At 37.8% G+C, this 26,720-nt stretch overlaps 2 protein-coding genes across 3 annotated transcripts in view; one reads left to right on the forward strand and one right to left on the reverse strand.

Annotated features, from left to right (window-relative positions):
• Window positions 1–26,720, forward strand: part of spag5 (sperm associated antigen 5) — a 94,143-nt gene that overhangs the window by 9,219 nt on the left and 58,204 nt on the right. Inside the window, exons 17-25 of one of the 2 annotated variants that reach the window (XM_042484303.2) lie at window positions 374–542; window positions 869–1,007; window positions 2,728–2,971; window positions 4,035–4,167; window positions 4,295–4,375; window positions 4,719–4,868; window positions 4,971–5,045; window positions 5,184–5,264; window positions 5,370–5,554. In XM_042484303.2, coding sequence (XP_042340237.2) covers window positions 374–542; window positions 869–1,007; window positions 2,728–2,971; window positions 4,035–4,167; window positions 4,295–4,375; window positions 4,719–4,868; window positions 4,971–5,045; window positions 5,184–5,264; window positions 5,370–5,441 — 1,144 coding nt within the window. In that variant the 3' untranslated portion in view covers window positions 5,442–5,554. Of the gene's footprint in view, window positions 1–373; window positions 543–868; window positions 1,008–2,727; window positions 2,972–4,034; window positions 4,168–4,294; window positions 4,376–4,718; window positions 4,869–4,970; window positions 5,046–5,183; window positions 5,265–5,369; window positions 5,555–26,720 lie in introns of those variants that run through there. The other variant, XR_015776274.1, reaches the window with a different exon arrangement.
• Window positions 7,960–9,822, reverse strand: foxe1 (forkhead box E1). The gene has a single exon (XM_088075277.1). The coding sequence runs from the start codon at window positions 9,496–9,498 to the stop codon at window positions 8,398–8,400; it is 1,101 nt and encodes a 366-aa protein (XP_087931403.1). The 5' UTR covers window positions 9,499–9,822; the 3' UTR covers window positions 7,960–8,397.

Genomic DNA, 26,720 nt, shown 5'->3' on the forward strand with positions numbered 1-26,720 from the left:
CTGTTTTGAGTTACATCAGAAACTTTGCTTTGCCTAGAAAGTTATTTGCAGTGTAATATACTTTATTTATTGTATAGGTTACCTGTATTGTATCTGTGAAACAGACTTTTGATAAACCAAAAAAAGTTTTTCATTTTGTGTGAATGATGGTAGCAAGTATGAAGTTAAATTAATAATGGCTTTATAGTATATTTGATGAGGATAAAAAAAAAAATCTCAGTGGGTAAACAAGTTTACAGTCTAACTGTGTGGAGGCAGCTATGTCTAAACTTCAGCAGATCTGGTGCTTATCTTACTACAAATTGAAGTTGTTTAGCATTTTGTCTGTATACTAAAGATAACTTGTCTGTCCGTCTGTGTACGTGTGCTGCAGACATGAGAACAGGATTTTGCAGGAGGAGCTGGAAACCACAAAGTCCAGAGCTGGTGCAACCCAGATGGAGCTGGAAGAGAAACTGGCAGAGGCGGTTACTGAAATTACTTTGCTGCATCACACACTGCGAGGACTGACCAATGAACTACATGCAGCACTCAATGAACAGGTATCTCAGAAGAACTGCTTTACTCAACCTAAAGCTGAAAAACATATATAAAAATAGTTCATCCCATTTTTATATACGTGCACATTCAACACATAGATACAGCCTACAAGGCTGTAACTGTATTTGTAGAAAATGCTCTGTTAATTATTGCTCCATTGTGTTCAAGTTCAGTTATGAGAGAAACTCTTTAGTTCGCCAAATGTGTGGTGTCAAACTTTCTGGTTTACTAAAAAGGGAAAACACTGATATAAACTGTAAGTAAGTGGACTGCAACACTGTGGAGAAAAAACTATTTTTCATGCAGTCTTGCATGTCTTACTTTTCAGAAACCAGAATCACAGAAGGACAAAGAGTCTCAAGTCCTCAATGTGGAGCGTCGTCACCCCTCCAGCTCCTTTGTCGACAGCGTCATGGTTGCATTAACTGCTGAGAAGGAGGAAGACGCCACAACAGAGACACCTCCAGGTACCGTAGCTCACCTTGCAGGTGTCTTTGAATTATAATTTTATCAATGACCTTAAAGGCTGATGCGGTTCTTTTAAGGGACAAGAATGAAACACACATTTTATTTGCTCATAAAAGCAGCAAGTCACTTAATGTCTGTTTTTTTGAAACTCAACATAATTAGCACACTTAGCACTGACGATGCTGGTTAAACCCATGCTGGTGGTCAGTCTGAATCAGTCATGCTTGCATCATCCAACCTCGCTTCATGATCCCTCTCCTCACTTGGTTCAGATTCCTATCGGACACTTGCACTGCTTTTGTGATTTTCTGTCTCTATTAGGGATGAGAGCTGATATGAAAATGTTTAATATTGTGAAATGTAACAGTGTTATACAGCAGGTGCAAACATATCTTTGAATAGTGACACAGACAACTGTTTGATTTAAATGAAAGGGTAGTATAAACATCCCATGTAGGAGGTTTAAGAGTCAGTTTCTCAAAATGAACTAAAAATGTTTATCCTTTCCAAAGAAAGAGGTCAAAATTCTATGTTTTCCATGATATAAATTGCCTTTTCTTTAGTACTCTATTATACTTATCTGCTGTCGCAATTGTCCCATTTTACCCCATGAATAATAAGCATGGCCACGGATAATATGCGACTAAAATTGCCCACTGTATTTTGAATTAATACGTCTCTGAGTAAATGATTTGCAGAGATAGCATCTTAGTTTCAGGGCTTATGTTGAAATTGAAAATTGTACAGTACATCTAATTACACACTTCAAACTCAGTTCAGAGAGGACTTAAATGTCATTGAAGGATTTAAAGGGTAAATTTGTTAATTTTCAACCGGGCCCTGCTTTTTCCCATGCCCTTTTTTTGTCAAAGTGACTAATAGGGACAAACATTTATGAAACTGGTTCAGTATTGAGTGAGAGCTCTGCAGCTGGCAGCCATGAAACTTGCTGCATTGTAACCATATGTTCGCACTGTCAATGTACATTCAGAGTGCTTGTTTTTGTCACTGACAGGCTCACATTGTATCTCACAATGTTATGGAAATGTTATGGAAAGGATGGGTGCAGAGATAGACCTTTTTGTTAGAGAGTATGATTCTTTTTGTTAAATGAGATAGGGCCCTGAAATCACTATGACTAAGCTCACCAGACTTGTTTTAAATAAATGGTAATTCCTGTCATTATGAAACACACATCATTCGTAGTTGACAATATCAAAACTCACAAACAGCATCTTGGTTCATCTCTCCACCGTCCCAACAATCACCAACTCTGATTTGTTTGAAAAAACCCTTAAAGTTAGGTATGAAATTATGCTGGCTTTTTATGTGTTAAGTTACTGTTTTAGTTGGAGTCTGGTGGGTTTGGCAATGTTGATTTCGGGGCTGTTTCTAGTTTAACAACAAGGATCGTTCTCTTTAAAAAAAGATCTACCTCTGTAAGAATACTTTTCATAAGATGTCAGACTCTTTTACTGACAATCTGAGCCTGTCAGTAGCAAAAACAAGCACTTTTAGTGGATGTTAACTGAGTGTGAGAACATGCAAGTAACATTATAACCTGTTTTGCAGCTGGTACAGCGCTCGCTCAATGCTGAACCAGTTTGAAGATGTATTATGGCCCATGTAAGTGTCATACATGAGAAAATAGGGTCCATGTTGAAAAATACTAAACTTACCCTTCAAGACAATCTAAGTTTTAGTTCACTTTCTCTTCAGTCCCCTCAGACACACCCGAGCCACAATGTGCAACTTTGTTCAGCGAGACGAGTGCCTTCACCCGCATTGCAGCCGTCACCCCTAAAAAGAATTTAAATGCAGTAGAGTTTGAGCCCGAGGACGATCAGAGCAGCCTGGCAGAGCTGCTCGCTGGTCTGGGCAGCACCGTCACAGAGCTCGTCAGCACCCTGAAGCTGCTGCGACAGTGTAAAGATGCTCAGCTGGAGGAGATGCACAACACCATGTAAGTCCTGTGAAATATTTATTTGAAGTAGAAATGGTTATTTTTGCTCATAGGGATCTATTTATAGATTTTGACTAATAAATGTCATACTGTAACTAACAATTGATTTAATTAATGATAAATCACTTTATTTCTTTTCTTTGATTTATCGATCAACCATTCCATTAACAAACTGGTAGAAAATAGCAAAAAATGCCCAACACAAGTTTCCAGACCAAGAATGAAGTCTTAAAATTGATTGCTCTTTTCCCAACCAAAATATAGTCAATTTGAAAAGAAATAAAACAGGAAAAAAAACAGAAAATCATTGTATTTGAGAAACTGAAACCAAAAAAAAATGTTTGGCATTTTTTGCTTGACAAATGACTTACATTATTAGTTGTAATAGAAAATCAGTCTCCATTAGTTTGGATTGTTAATTAAATAACTAAGGAAGAAATTCTTCCAGCACTAGATACATTAGTATCATGTAGAGAGACTGTACCGCTGCTACTAACTGAATAATCAGTTAGTTGCTCAAGTAATAAGATCATCAATGTAAACGACAGTTTGACTTCATGTTGTATCACAGTGGTTCTCAACCTTTTCATTATCAAGAACCCCTAAATTAATACACATAAAGTCAGAGACCGCCACTTTATAAGATTTCTCTTCATGGACCTCCATCTCAAGAGATTGGTTGTTAGACATGATCAAGACCACCATTCTGTCGTTGTCAACTACATTTCAGACAATAAATATCCCTGAAACTCCCTTAAGGACCCCTGGAAGTCAAAGACTTTTTGGTTGAGAACCACATTTACCATGAAGTGTCTTTTTCAGAGGTTTCGTGTTGAGAAGTCATTCTTTAGCAGAGAAGACGTAAATAATTTCATTGGTAGATATAAAAAAGATTTCTTGATTTAGTTTTTATGGATTTTGTTTCCAGATTGTAGTTTTTCACATTTAGTTTAAATTTTTGTCTTTATCAGAAAAGTATTTTTCACAAGAGCTTTATCTAAAATTCAAGGCAGTGTATGTATGTAGTCCTTCTTGTCCAACATTATCTCATGTGCTGTTCCAGCTCTGGGCTGCAGGTGGAGCAGCAGGCTGCAAACAACAGACACGAAGCTGAGGTGTCTGAGCTGCAGCATCAACTCAGCCGTCTGAACAGCCTGTTTGAGAAGGGAAACCAGGCACTGCAGCAGAAAGCTCAGGTACTGACCCCCGTACATCATGCTGATCTCATCCATCATGCAAAATAAAATGAGTTCCAAAGGAGCGCCAGCTTCTTTAAAAGTCTGTTTTTTTTTTGTTCCTTTAAAAATGTTTCTTTTTACACAGGATGAGAAAACTGTGGCAAAGTTAATGGCGGAAATACAAGAGACCCAGGAAATCCTAAATAAACACAAGAGCGACAGTAATGTAAGCCGCAAAATTTCTCTATATACTGAAAAAAACCCTAAAAATACAGTTGGCCATTGAGGCTGTGCTCTCAACTTCTACTCCATTAGAAAATATGATAATGCAGAAATTTAATATTTATAGATATATCCCTACTTTCTTTTTCCTTTTTTTTGTTTTCTGTCTTTAATTTTATTTTGTGTACTGTTTTTTCTTTTGATCTTTGTGTTTATGAATAATTTATAATTCCATCCATGAACTTCTTTGATATGTTATACTGTAATTAGTAATATTTAAATATGTCCAGGTTACTTTTCAAACATAGTTGGCGATATATATTATTTTATTTGTTAATTGTTCACAGGAATTGAAGAAGGAGGTGGTTGAGCTTCGTCGTGCTCTCCAACAGTCAAAGGCGGAGTCTCAGTTTCTTCGGGGGGAGTTGAGAAAAACTGGCAGCCAGTCAACTAACCCAGCACATCTTATGGAAGAAAAGATTCAGTTGTTGAGAGAGGTATGGTCCTGTCACTTATGGTCTTAGAATTGCCAGATAATGAATAGATATAAAGCTTCCAGTTTTCTTATTCAGGCCTTTCTTACTTTTTTTAATCTGTAGGTGGAGAAACTGAAGTTGAGTGTTCAGGAGGCGGAGCAGGCCAGAGTAAAACTCCTTGAGAGAGCAAAAAGACATGTAAGTATCGGCTTGATATTACTAATGACATAAAAGTGACTATAATTATTTTATCTTTATAATAAATAAGTTGAAGAAGTGTCATAATATAAATGGGGATGTTAATCAGTATTTTCATGATGTTCTAACATCTCGCAGCAAATCATCCACCAGACGAACCAACAGAAAAGTGAGAATGAGCTTCAGATGTTAAACAAGGTGATCAATAAAGTCAGAGAGGTGAGCTTCATAATGCGTCTGTGCTGTCTTTTGTCAAGAGTGTAAATGCTTTATGTTTGGATGTATTTATATTTGAGGTAATGATTGTTTGTTTTCTCTGCACAGACTCTGCACTCTTTGCCGGTGGTCGTGAAGAATTGTGAACAACTCCAACAGCTTGTTGAATACATCGGCTGACATGTTTTTTTATTGTCAGCTATGTTCATTGTATTTATGTCTCTTATATTTTAATTTGTTCAGGCTGTAAGTGTCATATTTTTTGTATGATTTTAAATACATTTTTAAACATTTATGGATTGGTTTGTGTATTTTTTATTGTTTTATTTAAAAAAAAAGAAAAAATGCAGTTATACAATTTAAAAAAAAATGTTTGTCTACTTGGAGTCAGAAGATGTTAAATATTTAAAACCACACATATATACACTGTTAGTTTTACACACAAAAAAACAATTGTGTGTTGCTCCAAGCTGGAAAAATAATTTTTCTACACTGTTTTTTAGTATCAGATGATGTTGAGTGAAGTCATACCTGTGTGTCCTACACCTGGCTTTGCATTTTATTTATTTTTTTTGTTTTGATTTTATGCATGTTTATACCAGAGCAGATGATGAAGTTCAATATCTTTACCTAGTTTTTAGGGTGGCAGTGGTTCAGGAGGTACAGTGGGTTGTCCCCAAATCCAAGGACCCTTTCGTGTAATCCTCGGCTCCGCCAGTCCGAATGTCAAAGTATCCTTAAGAGAAATTGTGTGTGTGTGTGAGTGTGTGAGTGAGAGAATGCAGGTGACTGTTTATGCAGGTGGCACCTTGTGAGGTTGCATATTGTATAAAAGGGCTTTGAAACTGCAGCCGTATACAAATGGAAGTCCATATACCGTCCATATTTAGTTCAGGCATTTCAAACTGTTCACAGCTTAATTTAGAAAATGTTTCCTATGTGCGTGCCATATTTATACAGGATTCCCAAAGTCATAGGAAACCTGGAAAAGTCATAGACAATCACATTTTCCAGGCCTTTAAAGGCAGAATGGAATTGATAAAAATCATTGAAAGTTTTGGAAACATCGTGGAATTTCCTAATGTGTAGTGAATTTTTTACTGTAGGTAACTTTACATGGTAACTTTCCATGTGATGTAACTACAAATTTATTTCTGTAGTGTTCAGCGTCACATAGCTCTAAATGCATCGATGTATTATGTTTAGTTTACCATCACGTACACTTCTTTCTATTCTCCCTGCGCTCTGTCTCTCACTTTATTAAGGAAAATCCTTAAAAGGTCATACAAAATTATAAAAATATAAATAAATATTGTTAACTTACTCCGAAAGAAAAGTTTAGCAATCATCAGTAACATTTGTCTCAGGTACAACTCAACCTCAAATGCTAAAGAACAGAGCTACAATCATTAATCTATTAGTTTAACAATAAATTAATTGCCAATTTATTTGCTAATTGATTAATCAGTTGGGATAAATTTCCAAGTTTCTTTACTCCTTTTTAATAGTAAACTGAATCATCTTTGGGTTGTAGACAAAACAAGACATTTAAGGACATTATCTTGGGCTTTGGGGATATACTGATTGATTTTTTTCACCATTTTCTGATATTGTAAAGACCAAAATAATTAACAGATTAACCAACAATGCAAGTAATTGTAAGTTGGAGCCCCGTTTACAGGATAGGCTGCATAATAAACAAAAAGATGTTTCCCAATTAATAGCTTTATGTTACTGTACACAGTAATTTTCTGTTAATGTTTTTTTTAACATAAATTATGCTCCTGTAGGCTGCACCAGAGTTTGTGTAAATCTCTAAACCCCTTGTTTTTTATTGTACTAGATTAATGTCATAATATTAAATAACTGCACATTGTGAAAATCCTAATTTTTCATATTATAGGCGACCATTGGACCAATGAATAACCCAAGCTTTTGTTTATCTTTGTTGTTTCACTTTTATCTTGAGTGCAGACCTTACACTAATGAAATCATTGTCCTTTTGACACTTGCTGATTATGGCTGTCTTCATACAATCCTCAAAGATTTTCACATTCAGAAAAAATAGCAGATACCGTGGATACTTTGCTGGGGAAAAAAATCGTATCTGTCAACAAAGCTGCTTTTCTGATAGGGAAATCAAGTGTCTTCACCATAATGAAGCGTTTCCTTACGAGTCTCATCTTGTCAGACATGCGGACTCCGTGTTGGGGAGGTTTCTCGTGTTGAGATAAAGGACTCGAACTACTTAACTTTATAGGCTGACATATCGAGTTACAAGTCAATTCATTTTCTTGATTAGGGGATCTGTGTGGGAGATTAACTGTGTCTGTCGGTCTAAGTGCTGTGTTGATGTCTGGACATGATAATTGAGGCCGGTCACGGTGACTGGTAATACTGTGGCTCCAGACAACACTTCAAACCCGCTGAGCTGAAACAGCAAAGAAAACACGCACAAAAGAAAAAGATGTTTGAGGGCAAATGTCTTGATCTGATTTTACTTGTTATATTGTAATGAATTGTAGTTTAATTATAACTATTACAAATATAACTGTCAATTCAATATATGGCAAACCAACCCCCCCCTCCGGACATAATAAAATAATTCTGGTGTGTAACTCTGGCACCAAGTCCTTAAATTGCAATGGAAAATAATACCTAAATAATTTAAACATTTTTCTTTCTTGAAGAACCAAAGTGCTGTATCACTGTTTATTTCCAAAAAGACAACCTAATATGCATTTTCATTTGACAACAAAATACATGCAAATGTAGTAAAGCTTCTTCATACAAGCCACTTATCGCAAAGCTTATGACAATGAAGCACAATAATTTATACTTAAATCACCAGTAAATATTAAACTTGCACATTCAATTCATGATAAAAAAATTGAAGTTTATAGTGTGTATCTCAAAGTAAATTACCATCTGTGTGGAAAGTGGGTTGTAGGGTTAACATGGTAAATCACAGTTATGTCAGGTGTGGTGTTTTTAATCAGTCTGTTCAGTTTTGTCCTTAACAATTGTCATGAACAAAGAAAAACAGTTTGCGCACGGAAATGTCTGGCTAACTGGGCGCCATCTCAAGTCACTGATATTTTGTCAAAAATGTAGCAAGATGCTTGGATCTAGACTCTCACATTGCAGACACAAACCTGTCCATATTCCCTGGATACGTGGGGTGTCTCAGGTAACCCCCAGTGTTGGTGATGGGACCTGCAGCACTGTTATACTGGGAGAAAGAGCCCAGCTGCACTGGGGAAACCCTGCCGTAATGATCCACAGGCTCCACAGACCCGTGGGCTGAGGAGTGGAGGCGCCCTGTCGCTGCATACCCCTGTGTGTGGGCCTGTCCATACGAGCCCTGGTGCGTATGGTGGTGTAGGTGGCTGGTTGGCGCGGAGTAGGTGAACCCGGGATGCGAAGAGGATCGTGATGACACGGCCCCTCCGCATGGTTGGCTTTGGAAAGCCGGGGCTCCGAGGCTACAGGGACTGGACCCGTTTGGGAGTCCCTCAGGACTGAAGGTGCGCCCGGGCTGTTGCATCACCTCTGACCCTTGACCTCCCAGCATGCTGGCTGGAGGTGGGTGTCCTATGAGGTTATTGATGCTGAACATGCGGGTCTGACCAGGTCCAAACCCAGGAGGAGATGAGGAGGGATAATAAGGCGAGGACAGCTGCTGCCCGTAGGCTGGACTCACTGTCATGTTGTTGTAGACTGAGTTGGAATATGCGGCTGATCTGGCAATCTGGACAGGAGAGAAAACTGGCGTCTCATGGACATATGAGGCGTAAGTGCTCAAGTCACAGCGTTTAAACCTCTTCCTGCGCCTCAGGAAGCTGCCGCTCTCAAACATGTCCTCTGCGTTGGGGTCTAAAGCCCAGTAGTTGCCCTTCCCTGGCCGTCCCGGCTCTCGGGGGATCTTGATAAAGCAGTCATTGAGAGTCAAGTTATGGCGGATAGAGTTCTGCCATTTCTTTGAATTGTCTCTGTAGAAGGGAAAGCGCTCCGTGATGAACTTGTAGATGCCCCCCAGAGTCAGCTTGCGGTCGGGGGAGTTGGCTATGGCCATGGAAATGAGTGCGATGTAGCTGTAAGGGGGTTTCCCTCGCTGCAGAGGTCTCTTCCTTCTCCGCCCTCTGGGCTGCTCCTCTGTCTGCGGTGGAGGGTTGGGGGCAGACATGGTGGTGTCTGCTGGAGAGTCTTTCTCCACTTTGACCACCGGCATTGTCATGAAGAGTTCAGAAATGTCCCTCAAAAGACAGATTGTGAAGTGGACTTAAACTGCAAATGCTGCAGTTCAGAAGAAGTGTTTGTTTTTTATCTTCTGATTAAATCCTGGACAGCAGAAATCAAAACAAGAGATCAGCCCAGCACACAAATCGTGCCAGAAAGATCACATTTGTTTATAACAACTTACTGTCTTTAAGTCCAAAACCAGCAGCTCTTCAAATGCTTCCTCCAAGAAATCCTGTTTCATTGAATGGTGTCCGTCTTTATCCCAGACTGTTGTCAGGTGAAGTGTAAGAGTTACGGTGTGAGCGCGCCGTGCGTGGTATTCAAGGTGTGTGTGAGAATGAGTCACTCAGCCTTACCTGAAGAGTGTACTACCTCCACAGAGTACCTGAGGGGCCACACCCCCCTGAGCATCACATGCTCTTGACATACCACAGCTCTATAAGGGTCTATTGTTCACGTTCGACAAAGTCTGCATACTTTGTGGTGGAAATTTTTATTTCAGGAGTTTTCTTTACATATTTTTGATGAACATGTGATTAATGGTTGATGCCCTGGAATGGGAAAAGATCTCTACTGTCCAAATCAGAATCTACTTTTCTGATTACATTTTAAAAAGCTTTAACTTTTGCTTAGGAAAAGAATCAACACATCATTTTAGGGTTCATCTTTGATTGCTTTTTATGCATGTACTTGCAACTATCATTTATTCTCTGCAGTGCCTTTTTTTTTTTTTTTTTTTTTTTAAGTTTCATGGACCAGAACTGTCAAAACAAACATTGTTTCCTCTTGATATTCAAATTCCTCTTTAAAGCCGACCTCAGTTTATTTTTAAAAGTCCAAAATGGTCCATGTTGTTTTGACGTTTAACACTAAAAGGCCTCTTTAGTGGTAACTTAACCTACGTGTTGTTTTTCTACCTTGCTTCCTTGTTTGTTTTGTGCCAGTGGTTGGACAAGCCAGCTGTGTTAAGAGATGTAAATGTTTTCCAGACAAAGGCAGTCCTGTGATTTCAGCATGCAAAATATAGGCCATCATCGCAATCCCTGGACGCAAACTGAGAGGCAGGAATAACCAACTCTCAGCATTGAAATTACTCATTGAGATTAGTTTTGATTCAGTGTCTTCCAGGAATTGGCTGTAAAATGTGGTGGACATGTTCTGGACATGTGTCATAGTGTTTTTGTCCCTGTATGAAAGTCACTTATTACAGTGCAGAAATTGCTGCACACCCTCGGCTCGTTTGTGGATAGTGTCCTCTGTGAAAGATCTGCTTTGAAGCTGATTTCAAATACTATTAAATTTCGTCTGCAACAGTGATGGAGACAATGCTGACACTCTGAGCGGCTCTGTTGGTATGAAGTCAGGGGACTCCACAGGTTGAGGGTTCACCACCTTAATCTTTTAAACAAACAGAGAGGAAAACACGGGAGCACACTCCCACCACTCATCACCAGGCTGGGTTAGCACTGCGGGCATGTGTCAGAGCAGGAGCGTGCTGAGAGAGTGTGTGTTTCCTCAGACAAACAGCCTGATGAAAAGTTTAGTCTTGTGGCTCTCCTGAGCTCGACCGGCATCACCGTGTTATATGACGGGGTGGGGTGTATGAAGGTTAACATGAAATACCTGTTAGTTTCAATTCAACTTTGTACAACCTTAAATCCTAAAATGTTTTACCTTTGTTCAGTCGAATACAGTACAAATACAAGATATTAAATATTGAAACTGATAAACTGTACACATATATTTTTTTTAAAAATATACATATATATTTGACATGTTCCAAAAATGTGTTAATTGCTGTGTTACATCACCTTTTCTTTAGACAAGACAAGGCATGACGGCTTTAATTGTAAAGTACATTTCATACAATAGGGCAATTCAAAGTGCTTTACAGAGCAAAAAAAGCTAAAATATAGCATATAAAAGGTAAAATAATTACTAAATGATTTAAAACAATTTAAAATAAAAATTATAAAAAAATAGCAGAAGTGCAGACAAGTGATTCAAAGATAAAAATAATTTAAAATGATAAAACATCAATTTGAAAAAATGTCATCAGTCATCTGTCAAACAGTCATCAGAGTATTGAGTGTAAAATGTTTAAACCTTGAAACAACACTCAGTAAGTGTTTGGGAGCTGAGGAAATTGTTGAAATTTTGAAAATGAAAGTCTTTTCCTTTTTGCTTACTTTGCTCATCAGTTGCTGTTTGTTGTCAGGTTTGGTGGGTCATAATACTCCCCACATGTTCAGAGGAGATGGGTTTGGACTGCTGGTAGGCCAGTATTGTGCCTGCACTCTTTTACTTAGAAGCTGTGTTGTAACATGTGCAGAATGTGGTTTTGAGTCGTCTTGCTGGAATAAGTAGGGACATCCCTGAAAAGATGTTGTTGGCAGCATTCGTTGCTCCAAAACCTGTATGTACCCCATACCTTCACAAATGCTGGCTTTTGAACTTTGTGCCGGTATCAGTCTGGATGGGCCTTTTTTTTTTTTTTTTTTTTAAGGATACAATATTCATGATTACCAAATACAGTTTGAAATGTGGAGACATCAGACCAAACCTAACCCTATAACTCTGAAAAAAAAACCCAGTTGTGAACGTAAAGGTAAAAGGTAAAAAGAAAAGAATACATTTTTATTTACTGATTATACTTAACTACTTAATGTTTATTTATTTACTGCTTATATTTTTATTCATTTTATTTACATTCTAAAGTTATCCAAGTATTTGAGACTACTTTAAGGCCTTTATAATCTGCCAATATTAGAGCAATACTTTATTTTTTAAATTTCATTATTATTACTTATTATGATTTAATTAGTATTTATTATGACTTGATCACTACATTCAGCAGAAAGTTACAGTTGCAGAATTGTCCAATGATTAACGTGACTCAGAGTCTCGGGAGTAAGACTAAGTCACTTAACTGTGACGGTGCAGTTATTTAATTTTACAATATGTTTATATTACATTAGCCTGTGATTAATTAACATCCTTTAATTTTTGTAAATATTTTATCAAGTTAAAGCCAGCATGCACCTCTCTTTATAGTGCACAGAAACTGACTATTTTCTCAGTGTGTTGTTGCTGCCGGATTTACATATCAAAATGTAATTTTTTATTGGATCACAAATGTTTCATTGTGGACATTTCTGTGTGTTCATTAGTAATCTATGAGTACACTAGGATTTGTCTAAGGTTGTGCATGTACAGTATAAACTGTAGAAGGCTTAGTGTGTGTGTGTGCACAGGACAAACCTGACACCTCTGTCAGTGAAAGCAGAGCGCTTGGTCACAGTGGATATTTGGGCTGCACAACTAATTGAATCACTAAAAAAAATGCAATATGGCCAAGTGCAATAGTTTTGGATAAAGGTAAAATGTGTCACAACATACTGTTATAAATACAGCATTGTGGTGCTATGCCCCAGCCTACAACATGGGAATATGCTTCTTTGGCCCAGAATCTAGCGAAAATTGCATCATCTTCATCATTTATATTATTTTCAGTAAAAACGAATGCAAAAAAACCCCTCTAAAATTGTGAATCATATTGCAAATGCAATATCTGACAAAATAATTGCATTGTATGTAATTTTTGCATATCATGCAGCCCTTGTGAATACAATTACTTGTCATTGTGATAAGTTACAGCCCAAATGTAAATGGATATACATTAATGCTTATATCATTAGTTGATCGATTGATTAGTAGAATTGCACGATGTGAATCTATTTTGATAATCATTTAAGTCAGTGTTTCTGGGGTATGGGTACCCCTACAGGGTATTTTGGAGTACTGTAGAGGGTACGAAAGATTTAAAAAAAGAAGTTAATTCTAAAATGATCAGTCAAGCGAAATTCTTTAAATAATTATATATATATAAAAAACATAAATATAGGTTTGGTTAACCACATTTTTAATTCAGTATTCCTATTGTCAATGCAACTGCTTACCACCATAAACTGTCAACTGCCGAAACAATTGCAATCACATTCATGTTTAGGTTTGCTCACTGGGAAAGTGAAGTCAGTTTCAGAATATTGGTTGTTTTGGACTGTTCAGGGTACATTATTGATATAAGTTTGAGAAACAATGTTTTGAGTCATTTATTAAGCAAAACTACCAAAGACTCCCCAGCATCTGAAATATGAAAATTTTATGTTATTGTAAATGGAAAAGATTTTAAGATTTTAATTTTCAAATCAAGCGATTTGAGGATGTCACAAAAGGCTCTGGAAAAATGGATTGGACATTTGTCATCTTTTTAAACAATATATCGACTTAGCAGTTCGTTAAAAGAATATTTGACAGATTACTAAGAAAGTAATCATCAGTTGCAGCCATAATGTGAATAGGTTACTATTATAGGCTAGCATCTAAAAACTTATGAATGGGAGTATGGATTTTCATTTTGGATCTCTTGTCTAAATTTTACTCTGATCAAAATAACAGACATATACTTAAATGAATTTTGTAAAATCAAGTCAGTGAAGATGCTAAGAGTTCACATCTGTAGTTTATTGAAAAATTGAATAGTTTTCAATATTTTCCTTGAATATGTGTGCAAATCTTTGTTGTTCTGCAAAAGGAAATTCTGCAGCAAGGTACCTTTAAAATAACAAAAATACAGTATAAAATAATAAATCAAAGAATCAAGAATAAAGTGCAAATACACTACACACACAGAGAAGAATACGATATATGATATAGTTCAAACACTAAAAACTGCATCAGTAGGAAAAAGGATGAAGTTAATAGTAAGTCAGTTTATGTTTTATTTAAAGTAAGTTCATTTATGGCATGCAGAATACGTAAAATAATGACCCTTTCTGAAAGTAGATTTTTAAACAGTACATTTGTGGATTGAAGACACAATGTAAACACAGGGAAAATTGCATGAGGTTAATGCACTCTTATCCTAATGACTGTAATAATGTGTTTGATTGTGTGGTTTCTTCTCGTTAACTTCTGACAGATGTGATGGACATGCAGTTTAGTTTGCAGCCGACCTCACCCTTTGCTTAAGACGGCTTCTTATGCTTTATGGCAACAAACAATTAGTGGTGAGTAATTTCTCAGGTACTCGTTGTTAGTGGAGCTCAGGATCATAGTTGCCATAGTTTGCTTATGCATCACGATTTGGCACCCACACAGCACTCACTGTTAATATTTGTTCATGAGCCTTTTATCTCAGTGTTTGTGCTGATGGATCAAAAATATGAGTTATGCTGCTGAAAGGTGACTCTAGTGTCAACATTGGTGATCAAAAATGTTTTTATAACGTGTTGATGTGCTTCGGTTACTTAAATGATTCTCCATTCATGCCAAATGGATTGTCGTCGTGTGACCTGAAAAGACAATTCTTATTTAGAACGAAACAAACTTTCACTATTTTCAAAAACAATATTTTCTCTGAGTAACAATGAATGCAAATCTTATAATTATTATGCTTTGATGCTTATTTTTTTCACTACTTCAAATGATTGAATTTAATTATAGACTAATTTCATCCAAGAATGTACTTTGTTTTCCACGATACAAACTAATTTCATCATACATTACAAATTAAACAAAACAAGGGGAAAGAACAATGTAAGCATCATATATAAATCCAATACCAGTGTTTAAGTACAGGGAAAATGTAGGAAAAAATGTAAGTAAAAAATAAGATGAAATTTGTAAAATAAATAAACAAATAAATGAAAATAGAATAATAATTATATAAATCATAATCACAATAATTGTAATAAAGAGAAATAAATACTATTACAATAAAATAAGTTCTGACACATTATAAGGTAGATGAAAGCTGATTGCGAGGCAGTATTTTATTAATAAGGGGTTATATATGTTGACAAAACCATGGGGAATTATCTGTCAAATCTGCTGCTGACTTCACTACTACAGGGCTTTTTAAGAAGTTTCAGCTCATTGTTTTGTTTTTTCCAGCTCACAGCTTTACAGTTCACTTTCATCAATAGTTGCTGCATGTGTCAGTGCTAGAGAAAGGTCTGTAATCACCGATTACAGCGGTACACCGGCTATCATTCTGTAAGATGGAGTCTCGACTTTTCTGAGGTGCATCCACAAGTTGTCTTATTAGTTGTACATCTTAACCAAAAGAACAAAGAAGGCATGCCTTATTGCATGATCCAAATCTGTCAAAACTTGATATTTGCATTTAAGTTTTTAAGGACAGAGTTGATGTTTTTTTAATGTTGTTGAAGACTTCCTCTTCCGTGTTTTGGTCATTGTTTACAGTCCGATCAGCAACTTGAGACATGAGAATGGAGTTGAGACAATGTCAACGACCAGATTTTTATCTACAAAAAAGCTCATAAAATGCTCAAATTTTTTTAGACGATAGCCAGTAAGTTTTGAGATTGCATTTCGGCCAATGCGTTCTGCCTCTTTTGCTTCCCCCACTGACTTTTTACCAGAAGGCATCCAGTGCTCACTCAAACTTGATTGGTCATTGCTACTCGGACTACACGCGGAAACCAGAACGCTTCCTTTACCAGAACTTCTGCTTATGCAGATATCTTTTTACAGAGATTAATGCATCCTCAACTTCTAGGAGGTTGAGAGAATAACATAAACCACTCATGAAAAGCTACTGTATGAATTTAGTAATTCACAATCACAAATTGGGAGGTTGTACTGTCAATTGTTTACAGTATGGAATTGTTCTGAAAATCAATACAATACAAGGATTAGGTTGCACGGGTATGGATGCATTAACTCACTTTTGTTGCCTTACTTAAAATTTAAATGTAATTACCTTAAAGTTAACATTCATTTTTCATGGATGTTGTCCACACTTTGTACTTTCATCATGTGTGCAAACCGAGTCTTGCTGTTGAAGTGCACTTGGGTTTGGCATCACTGAATATATGTTGGGGCCTCTGCAACTAAGGGCCCTGGAGCCATGCATTGATGCTGCCCTGAGAGGCCTCCACCTGTCCATCACCGCCCAGTGTGGAGACAGAAATGATGGCTGGAGGCTGGGACAGCTGCACAGGAGAGCAGGGCTGCAGCCAAGGCAAATGAAGAGCCCTTCACTTTGTTTCTCACATATACTTCTGGCTGTGCCAGAGAGAAACGGCTCTCTCCAAACAAAGACAAACAAATTAGACATTTGAATTTGAACACTTGACTTTAACCATTTGATGGCTGCACATATACAGGTGTTGGATGACTCTAGCACTGATACTGGATGTAAACGAATCACATTTCACATGCAGCAAAGAGTAGATAATGGAGGATCTTTAGAAACTTGTTTCACATTTTTAGATATGATTTTTAAATTTGTGAGTATCTTTGAAAGGCGTATACGGAAAAAAAAATGACCAGATAACTAAACAATGAGCTAGACGTCACTGTTAAGCTCCTTAAGGGCAAGAAAGATTCAGATTCGAGTGATAAGTCTCTGTAGGTCTTCACTGTGAACTATCTCTTTCATTGTACCTGCAGGATAAATTAGATAAATCTACTTGACACTTTTTTTCATACTACATGTACCCACAAGTTTTATTCCCCTTTGTCAATGCGTCTACTAAACACACACACACACACACACACACACACACACACACACACACACACACACTCACACTCACACTCACACACACACACACACACACACACACACACACACACTCACACTCACACACACACACACACACACACTGATTTAACGGCAGGCTCCCCGGGCAGTGCAGTGCTTCAGTTATGTAAACTGGCCCGGGTTTGGAGCAAGTCAACCGTCAGGATTTTGCATCCTCACCAAGCCCCTGCAGCTGCTAAAGCAAACAAGAAACTTTCACTTGTTCCACAGCAGCCTTACTGGGTCAGCATATGCGCACACGTCACACACACACACGCGCACACGTCACACACACACACACACACACACACACACACACACACACACACACACACACACACTCAGAAAAGCAGCATTAGACTCAAATTCAAATACAAATAAGCTTAATTTTACATCATGATATTCACTGCTTTAAAAAAAGGAAACCTCTGTCATTTATAGTGAATAATATGAAATAAATTATGGTGCCTTTCAAGGCTTGAGTAGTTTTATTTTGGCAACAGTGGGCAGGAATCCCATTATAAACATTGAGCATATTGTGATTCAAGTGGACTGAGAGAACACTAGACTTTTGCGCCTTTGCTTGCGTGTGATTTCAGGTTTTAGAAAATCTAGCCCGTGATAAGAAACTATGGCAGAGAATCCTGCAGAAAAAGTACTACCTCACTACCCACCAAAGCCAGGCTAAAGAGACAGATTTTTCTCTCAGTGGCACAGACCAAAAATTGAGCTGAAATGAGAGTGAATATTGGCCTTAAATTCAAGTAACTCAAATAACCAAAACATTGCAGGTTTTAGTTTTTCAGATGTAAAACTGCCTAGTATGTGGTGTCAGAATGGCACACTGAGTGACTGATGACCTGAGAGAGGAGTGCCAAATGGTGATCATACATTTACTGTACAACATGAACAGTTTTGAGGATCAACATGTGTAAAGAGGACAGATGGTTTATGTCAGAAAGGAGGTGTTCTTACAGTGCTGCCTTAATTTCGCTGCCTTGGTATTTCTTCAGCAAGACCCCTAGCCCGAACCCGAAAAAGGGGACATCTAGGTTTACGGTCTCAGTAGGCCTGAAACCCCCTCCCCCTACACAAGTAAACACACACACATTTTAAATGTTTGAAATGGCTTCCCAAAACTGAAAATGATCTGACATCACACTTACTTAATGCTGTGGTTGGCCAGATGTGTGAAGGTGAGAAAATGAGAAGTTCTCTTTTGTCCATCTTCCCACAAATATCAGTAAAAGATGTGCTTATCTTTAGTGACTGCAAAGCATTACATTTTTGTTTGGATTACAGGCTACTCTGCAAAGAGTTTAAACTCTTTTGGGCCATTGTACCTATATGTGCTGGTGTGCTGTATTTTAAGCTTAAACAATGTTAAACTGTGGTTTTCAGCCACAAAATCCAAGTACACAAAAGTCCCTTTCATGCTGACACCAAACAGTTTAAAACACAATGTAGCAAACATTGAGTCCACACCCATCGGAGTCAATTAAATAGTTAAATAAATTTGAACTGCTGCGTCAGTGCCAGATCTGTTGTGGCCTTGATAACTTAAAGCATTGCAAATAGACACAATGCAAACAAATGAAGACATACCAACTTCAAAACGCACACTACTCGATCCAGGGTACTAAATTGCCATCATCCACGAGCCAAACACCGATAAATGCAAATGGCTCGTAGATTTGCTTTGTAGATTTGCTAGCCAAAAAAGAGCAATCGATTCATTGTCTGGTAAAATTTGAACATCAGCTTGCCATCAATGGTGTTGGAAAATCACATAAATCTGACTTTTTTGGCATATTTAACACTGTGATCCCATTATTCAGATAGCATTGTAAATTTCAGGTCTGCTGTTAACGCAGCGTTAGCCTGTTGCTTATTATTAGCCTGCAGATTAAATAATTTAAGGATCACCAGTTATGGTAATCCAATTATAATTGATAAACAAATTATGCAAAGTGATTTAATTTTTTAATCAAGTCGTCACAACCTACTTGTAGTTTAACAACTACCTAGGTTCTAAAAGTTGCTATTAACGTTACAGCCAAGTAACATAATGTTATTCTGTTTCATAATACATTTTGTGTATTTTCCCAGACTATTTGTATTGGCAGGCTAATAATAAGCAAAACACAAACAGTGGATATCTGACACAAGCATGCCAAACCAACAGTAGCAGTAATATAACCATAACCCAAAAGCCACATGTAGAAAGAGCAGAAGATGTTGACCTATCAGTACCAGTACTATTTTGGCCACCTCCACCATTGCACTAAAGTCGCCTCATCTGTGTCGTGTCACAAAGGACAAAAAGGCAAGCACACTGACATCATAAGCCAAAAACACAGTTTCTCCTTGTCTACACCCCATCACTGAAAACACAGTTTCTGAAGATCTTCACCCTGAAGCACTTTTACAAAAGATCCATTTTCAGTGACCCCAAAAAGCAGTTTGCAGGTTGTTAAAATGTACAGAAAACGCTACACTTTTTAAAATACCTGTGCATGTGGACTAGGCCCAAATGCTGTGCATGTGTCCTCAAGTTGCTGAAGATATTTTGTTGTATGTTTGTGTTGTGTATGTTTGCAGTGCGTTGAGCTCTCAGGGTCACCATACAGACCAGCTTCATAAGTCGCCCAGTGACACTCCAATCAGGTCTTATTACTTTACTAATTATCACTTTAAATAATCAACACATGTTAATGCTGCAAGATAAGAGGTGCAGTTCTAATGCAGGGGAAGAAAATATTTTGACCAAGTCAATGAAAATAAACTTTATTTGTATACTTATTGGTTTATTCTAATAATTTATCAAAAGATAATAAAATGATCCACCTTTTGAATCCCTCTTCATAGTCAGTTGCGGATCAGGTTTTCTTGTATGACTCACACACAGAATGACTCACCCACACCTGATAGAGACAGTATCTCTCCTGCACTGTAACAGAGCTCACAATTATAGTCATGCCTGGCTGCAAATGTCAGAGCATCTATGTCAGATGGGCTCTGTAAGGATCCATGTGTCAACACCTCATAGATGTCTCAGCCTGCACAGAGCCCAGCCGGCCGCACATGAGCATTTTTACCAGTGCTTGCACATGAAAAGGACCTCAGTTGCACAATAGGATTGCACGTTAGGATGGTTCTAGAAGTTGAGCACTATCCTCCTTATTTTGTTCTACTTCATTAACACGGATTCATTTCTGTGTGTGTGTGTGTGTCTTCGTCTGAAAGCGAGGCGGAGGGTGGAGGAGTCAGAGGAGATGAGTTGTTACCACACAGAGCTCTTGTGGCTTTGGCAAAGTATTTCCCATGAAGTAAAGCTTTTGCTGTTTTTTTTTTTTTTTGGAGCTGTGCAGTGCAGTGCCTTCTGTGTGTGGGCACGCACTGGCACGCAATTTAAACTACAAAGTCATGTCGTTTTAAAGGCCCAGTGTGTAGAATTTGGGGGTGGGGGGTGGTGGGATTTGGCTTAAATGAAATATATTAAGAATATTGTATTTTTGTGTATAATTACCTGAAACTAATAATCATTGTGTTTTTGTTACCTTTGAATGAGCTGTTTATATCTACATAGGGAGTGGGTCTTCGTCCGCAGAGATTGCCATGTTGCACTGCCATGTTTCTACAGTAGCCTTAACAAGCCAAACACTGGCTCTAAACAGGGCCATTTGCGTTTTTTCGCCGGCTGCTGTAGTCGGCAGCTACTCTGTGAGAAGCAGTGTTGATAAAGCAAAGATTTATTTAACGTGAAACTGCTTTATTCAGTGTTTTTACATATTTATATCAAAGGGTCAATTTATTTTGGAGAGGAAGAGAACTCTGTGGGTTATTCAACTCCTGCTAAAAACCTCCTGAACGTCTGCATCTCAAGTTATCAGTGAAAAACAGTGGTAGAGAAACATTTATTGATAACATGTTGGTGAAGATTCTCATGATAATTCTAGGTATTATGTCATAGGCAACTGGAATTGCTTCCATATGTTTTTGGGAGGGAAGAGACCTTTGCAGATTAACTGGCTCACAGTAAAAACCTCCTGAGCAATGAACAACAACAAAGAAATTCCAGCTGGGAGAAATTTCAGCTGGTTATAATCTGCAATCCTCACTGCTAGATGCCACTAAATCCCCCTAAATCTTTTACACTATATCTTTAGAACATTATACATCCTTAGACTGGAAAGAAAGGGAAACAGCTCGCCCGGTTAACAAAATCTACCTAGTAACACCTCTAAAGCTCAATATTTAAAATCATGTTTGTTTAATTTGTAAGAATAGTATAAGGTGTTAAATTTAATTTAGAGATGCTGGTGGTCAGTGGATTTTGTAACCTTTGGACAGAGCTAGGCAAGCTGTTTCTCTGATTTTAGTCTTAATGCTAAGCTAAACAGCTGCTGGCTGTAGCTTCATATTTACCAGACATATACTGTTGTCTTATCTATGTGAAAAAGGCACCGTGCCAAAAATTTACCTCCATAATTGCAGCAATAATGGACAAAACCTTCTATTTCAACTCGATCATAATCGCTGCTTTGGTCGTAGGTATTGCAAATTTTCAGTCATGCATAAGAAGGCTTATGTGTGTGTCATTGCTGACAAGCTTTCACCGCTGCCTAAATCCTCTGATTCCTAAGCAGGAAGATACAGGTATTCATCCAGCTTCCACTGATATCCCTGAGCGCAGTGTCGTGTTTTCTCAGCTGTCAAACTCCTGACATGTCTTTTTAAGCCTGGCAGATGGAGCACTTGTAAAAAGGGCTCTGAAAATACATGTTTGTCATTGTGCGAGGTTGAACCTGCTGAATTTTTTTAAATACAAAGAGATGATTGATTTTCATATAAATGGATCATAAACAGTAAGTGGATTTTGTAAAGCAATAGGTAATGCCTCCTCCAATGACAAAACTGCATCCATCGTGCACCACTTGACTATAGTCTGTGACTCCTCAACTTCAACCTGACCTTTTTGTTCCGAAGAGAAATTTGAAAAATGGTCCTAAAACACACAGATGTAAACAAAAGATACATAAAAAACAATTAAATAAATAAAACACATGATAACAAGACTGAGAGTCTTAAGCATCGCTAGCAGCTCTGTAAGGCTGTGCTTAGGCAAAGTGGCGATTTGAGCAAAATGCTAACATTAGAGTGCTAATATACTCGCAGTGGTCATGCTAACATGCTGATGGCTAACAGGTAAATTGTTTATATCATGTCTATCCTTGTCAAGTATTTTAGCATGCTTGCTACCATTTGGCAACACAAAGTATGTGTCAATGGTTTTACAGATGTTTAAACGTAAACCAAAGAACTGAACAACAGCCCAGTTGCCAGAAGAAAAATGTTGCCACTGCATGTTTCTTCAAACTATGGATACTTTACATTTGAACTTTTCATTTGGATCATATCAATGTTTCTTCCGTGACATAGCGTGTCACCTAGGAGAGACACCTGCCAAGCTGCAGACCAACAAAAAACAAAACCAGATGTGTTTTAGTGAGTCACTGCTGCATCTTCCAACGGCTTTGTAGCTACCAAACACACCCATCTCAACATTTAATCTTCTGGGGGTGAGGGCCAGTATTTTGTGTTGACACGGTGTAGCCAGCAGATATCTGGGCCAAAACTTCCTCTTCCGTACCAGTCATTTTGTCTAAGTTTGATAAACATTTATCTACTATAAAGCAACTTGTTATACGATAGCTGATATGAGATTGCATTTTGGCCGATGTGTTTCCCCTCGCTGTTCATTGTCGTTCAGATGTGATTGGTTAATATTACTTAGACTCCAGACAGAAACCCGAACACTTCTGATACCAAAATCTTGTATCGTCACCTACAGAAGCTGCATACATTTGCAGAATCTGTTTATAGAAATTAGTTTTTTAGCCCCTCATTGATTTGTCCTTTCTGCCCAGATATCACAAAAAGCTTTTTTTATTTATTTATAGAGACATTACCACAGTTCCAGGGGTGATTGTGCAAAAAAAAAAAAAAAAAACCAAGGTATTTTATGCCAAAATGCGATCTTTTCCTAACCATAACCAGGTGCAGCCTAAAGCTACATTCTTCTTGAATATGCTTTTATTTTAGTTGTTTTTTTAATCTATTTTTCTATTCTAATGCTTTTATCTTGTGGTACTTTGAGATTTGTTTCAAATGTAGAGTGCATTCTGAATAAAATCTCTTATTATTATTATTATTAAACGTAAAGTTTCATCGAATCTGCTACACGATAACATACAAATGTAAAATATCCATGTTTTGCAGACACATAAAATGCCAATCTATTCTGGTGACTGGGTTTTGGAAAAAATTTAACTTTGATCCAGTGATGGCGCTGGAAAAAATGTCAGGGAATCACCAGGGATTATGAATTATTACATTTAATCTAGAGGGAAATATGAATGTCTGAACCAACTTTGATGTCAATCCATTTAATAGTTAAAAAAAAACACAAATGTTGGGAGATACTCAAAGTCACAATGATTCATCCATTTATGCCTGTGCATGTTACTGTCAGGGTTCATGTTAACCTTTGTAACCAAGTGAGGACTTTTTATGACTTGTCATCACACACGTCTATGAGCTGAGATCAGCTCAACCAAAGAACGTTGTTTGATTTAAATATTTTTTAGATAGAGCTATGGTATAACTCTGGTATTTTACTAGAAGAAGAGAGAGAAGCATTATCATAATGTGTTGCAGAAATGTTTTTTTCTAATTTTTTAAAAAGATTTTGTTAATCATAGGAACCACACACACAGTTCGTTGCCCCACCTTGTAAAATGTTCCTTTCACTCCTGTGAGAGTTGAGAATTTAGTTTGTTTAATACTTACTTATATTTTCTAGTTTACAAAGCTCAATGAGAATCCGCCTTGGTTCTTTGAAGGTTAAGATAAATATATCCAGTGTTGCTGTTGCTGGATTTAAATGAGTAATTACGGATCATTAAGTAGATATCCAGTTATTTTAAGTTTCACGTCACATCATCTAGTTACAGTTTGTGCCAGAGTAATAAAAGACGAGAGAGAACACACACACACATGCAATGGCAGTGGTTGCAGCACATCTTTGTGCATGAGTTGAGTAAGAGACTAGAGCATGACCACTCAAACAGGATGTGGTGCAGAGCAGTCCACTTGTAAGTGTGTATCTAGGAAAGACAGAGAGGCAGCAGTGTTTTGGGTGTTGCAGATCTCACGCATACCTGTATCTGCAAAGGGAGGTTGCTCTTATGACTCAGGCTCTCATGGTATTTTGCCAGAGAGGAAGAAAGAGAGAAATCTAGACTGGTATGCTATTTCTTTCCAGTGCCACCTGTGTGTCTGTTACAGTGGGATTTGTACCTCCTCAATCACTGACACATGTGGATTATCTGTACTTAAAGGAAAAAGCCGATACAAGCCACATCTTGTGTGCAAGCAATCAGGCACTCAAACACAACATATCTTTCCCTTTGTGGGCTGAATCTTTTAAAGATCTGCTACCAGTATAATTGCTGTAATTAGACCTGGAAAAGGAATGTTATTTCAGTGTAACCCTCCCCAATTGTAAATTTAACACATTTAAAAAAACACAGACAGCCTGAAGCAGCATTGTCTTAAAAAGTATTTTAGATTGATGCCGTTTGTGACATAATGAGGAATTATTCTCCCGGTGTTTAGCGAGTTGGATGATAAGTGGTCTTTGTGGTTTTGTCTTGAGGTGCCCGGTGCTTTTGCTTGGCAAAGACAGCCAAAAGCGGGTGCAAATACAGGTTAAAGGTGGGTCAACTGTTGAGGAAACATTACTAGCAAGTGAGTAAGCCAAAGAGAGAGAGAGAGAGGGAGAGAGAGGAAATACTGTTGAACAATGCTGATAATCTCCCTCATCAGAAACCTACTCACCTGGATTTCTCTCTGTGCAGGTGCAGGTCTGCCCCAAAGCAGATACTTTCCTTTGTTTAGCTTCCACAGGTGTTGTCATGGTCTGTTCGCTATCTATGCTGTCAGGGAGTTTATATTAACTGACATAATAAACTGTATGTCTATTACTTTTTGTATATAGAATACCTTGGGACAGTTTGTGGGAAAATTTATATTCAAATAGATTAAAGCCTAATCAATAAGTTATCCAAACAATTGCTTTAACTGCTTATCCGGGAGGGTCACGGGGGGGTGACCATGGATATGTAAAGAGAATTGGATACAGCGTTGGCTTTGGGGTCCTGGTTATTCCTATGAAAGTTGCTCAGATAAGTCACCTCTGCTTCCACACTGTGTGGCCCACAGAACAAGCGCACCAGAGACTTCTGCTGGTTCAGCCGGTTACTTCTGGTTTAGCCCTGTGCTTACCTGAATGGGGATAAAAATTGTTCAATCATACAGTTCTTCTAGTCTTTCAAAATGTTATCGGACTGATTGGATCAACTCCTGACATCAGACTGGTCACAGAGCGGGGCTGTGATGCTCAAAACAAAAAAATAATTCCATTATTTACAGACATGTCTTTTGCTGTGTAGGTCAACAGAGTGCTCCAGAAATGAGTCCCAAAACCCAAAAATTAGTTAGCACTTTAGCACTCTGTTCCCTTGCCAATGGGTTTTTTGAATGGGTTTTCGGTCAAATGCCTTAAATAAAGTCTGTTGTTAACACAAGCTAAAGAGACTTGACACAAGCATCAGACAGATTTCAAACAAATCTCCAGTCTAGTAAGACATATTTGAAAGAGAAAGCTGTCTGCTGTAAACACCCATCCCAGTTTACAGATCCAGATTTTGATTTTAATTTTGACCCGTTGTGCTAAATGCAGTTGTGCATGCTGTACGTTATTCTACATTATTCTGTAATGTACATTATTCTGTAATGTAGAAAAATCATTACTTGATCATCAGAATGCTTGCATTTCTTTCCATGTGCTGTAGCAATGTTGCTCTCTTTTCAGATAGCATAAGCGAAAGAAGCCACAGGCAAAATCACAAAATTAAGACCTACATTGTAGTAAACAGGAATGATACTTGAAAGGTGACATTAGGAGAAACAGAACTAATGATGTCTAGAGCTGAAGGAGGGATAAAGAACGCAACAGAAACAGTGCAGAGACATAGTGCAGGGGGTTTCACTCGCGAAAACAAACATGTTGTATTAGCAACCGATAAAGATTTAGTCTGGTTAAAGAAAAACAAATTAATTGATGCATGTCAGACTTTTTTAAAACTGTTGTTCAGGAGGATGAAGTTTTGCTGCTAGACAAGTTATTCTTGATGTCTTAACATTAAAAGACGACAGAGTCAGACAGACAGAGAGGCATTTTAACACCTGGATGCATGAGGCTCTAAATCTGCAGGTATACACTTGAACGATTGTAAATGCATAAAATACTAAAAGTGAAGACTCTGAATTGTGTGTGTGTGGCATTGACTTTACACGCTTGTGTGCATACATGCATGTGTGTGTTTGTGTGTGTGTGTGTGTGTGTGTGTGTGTGTGTGTGTGTGTGTGTGCGCACGCAATTTGGGCTGTGTTTGCAGGATGATAAACTCAAGCACCCACACTCTGTCATGCATAGAGAAGTTTCAGCTGCACAATAGCAGTGTGATGGGTGTGACTGT

Source organism: Plectropomus leopardus, chromosome 3 (assembly GCF_026936395.1).
Source record: "Plectropomus leopardus strain MGB_pleo_1.0 chromosome 3, ASM2693639v1, whole genome shotgun sequence".
Taxonomy (NCBI): Eukaryota; Metazoa; Chordata; class Actinopteri; order Perciformes; family Serranidae; genus Plectropomus; species Plectropomus leopardus.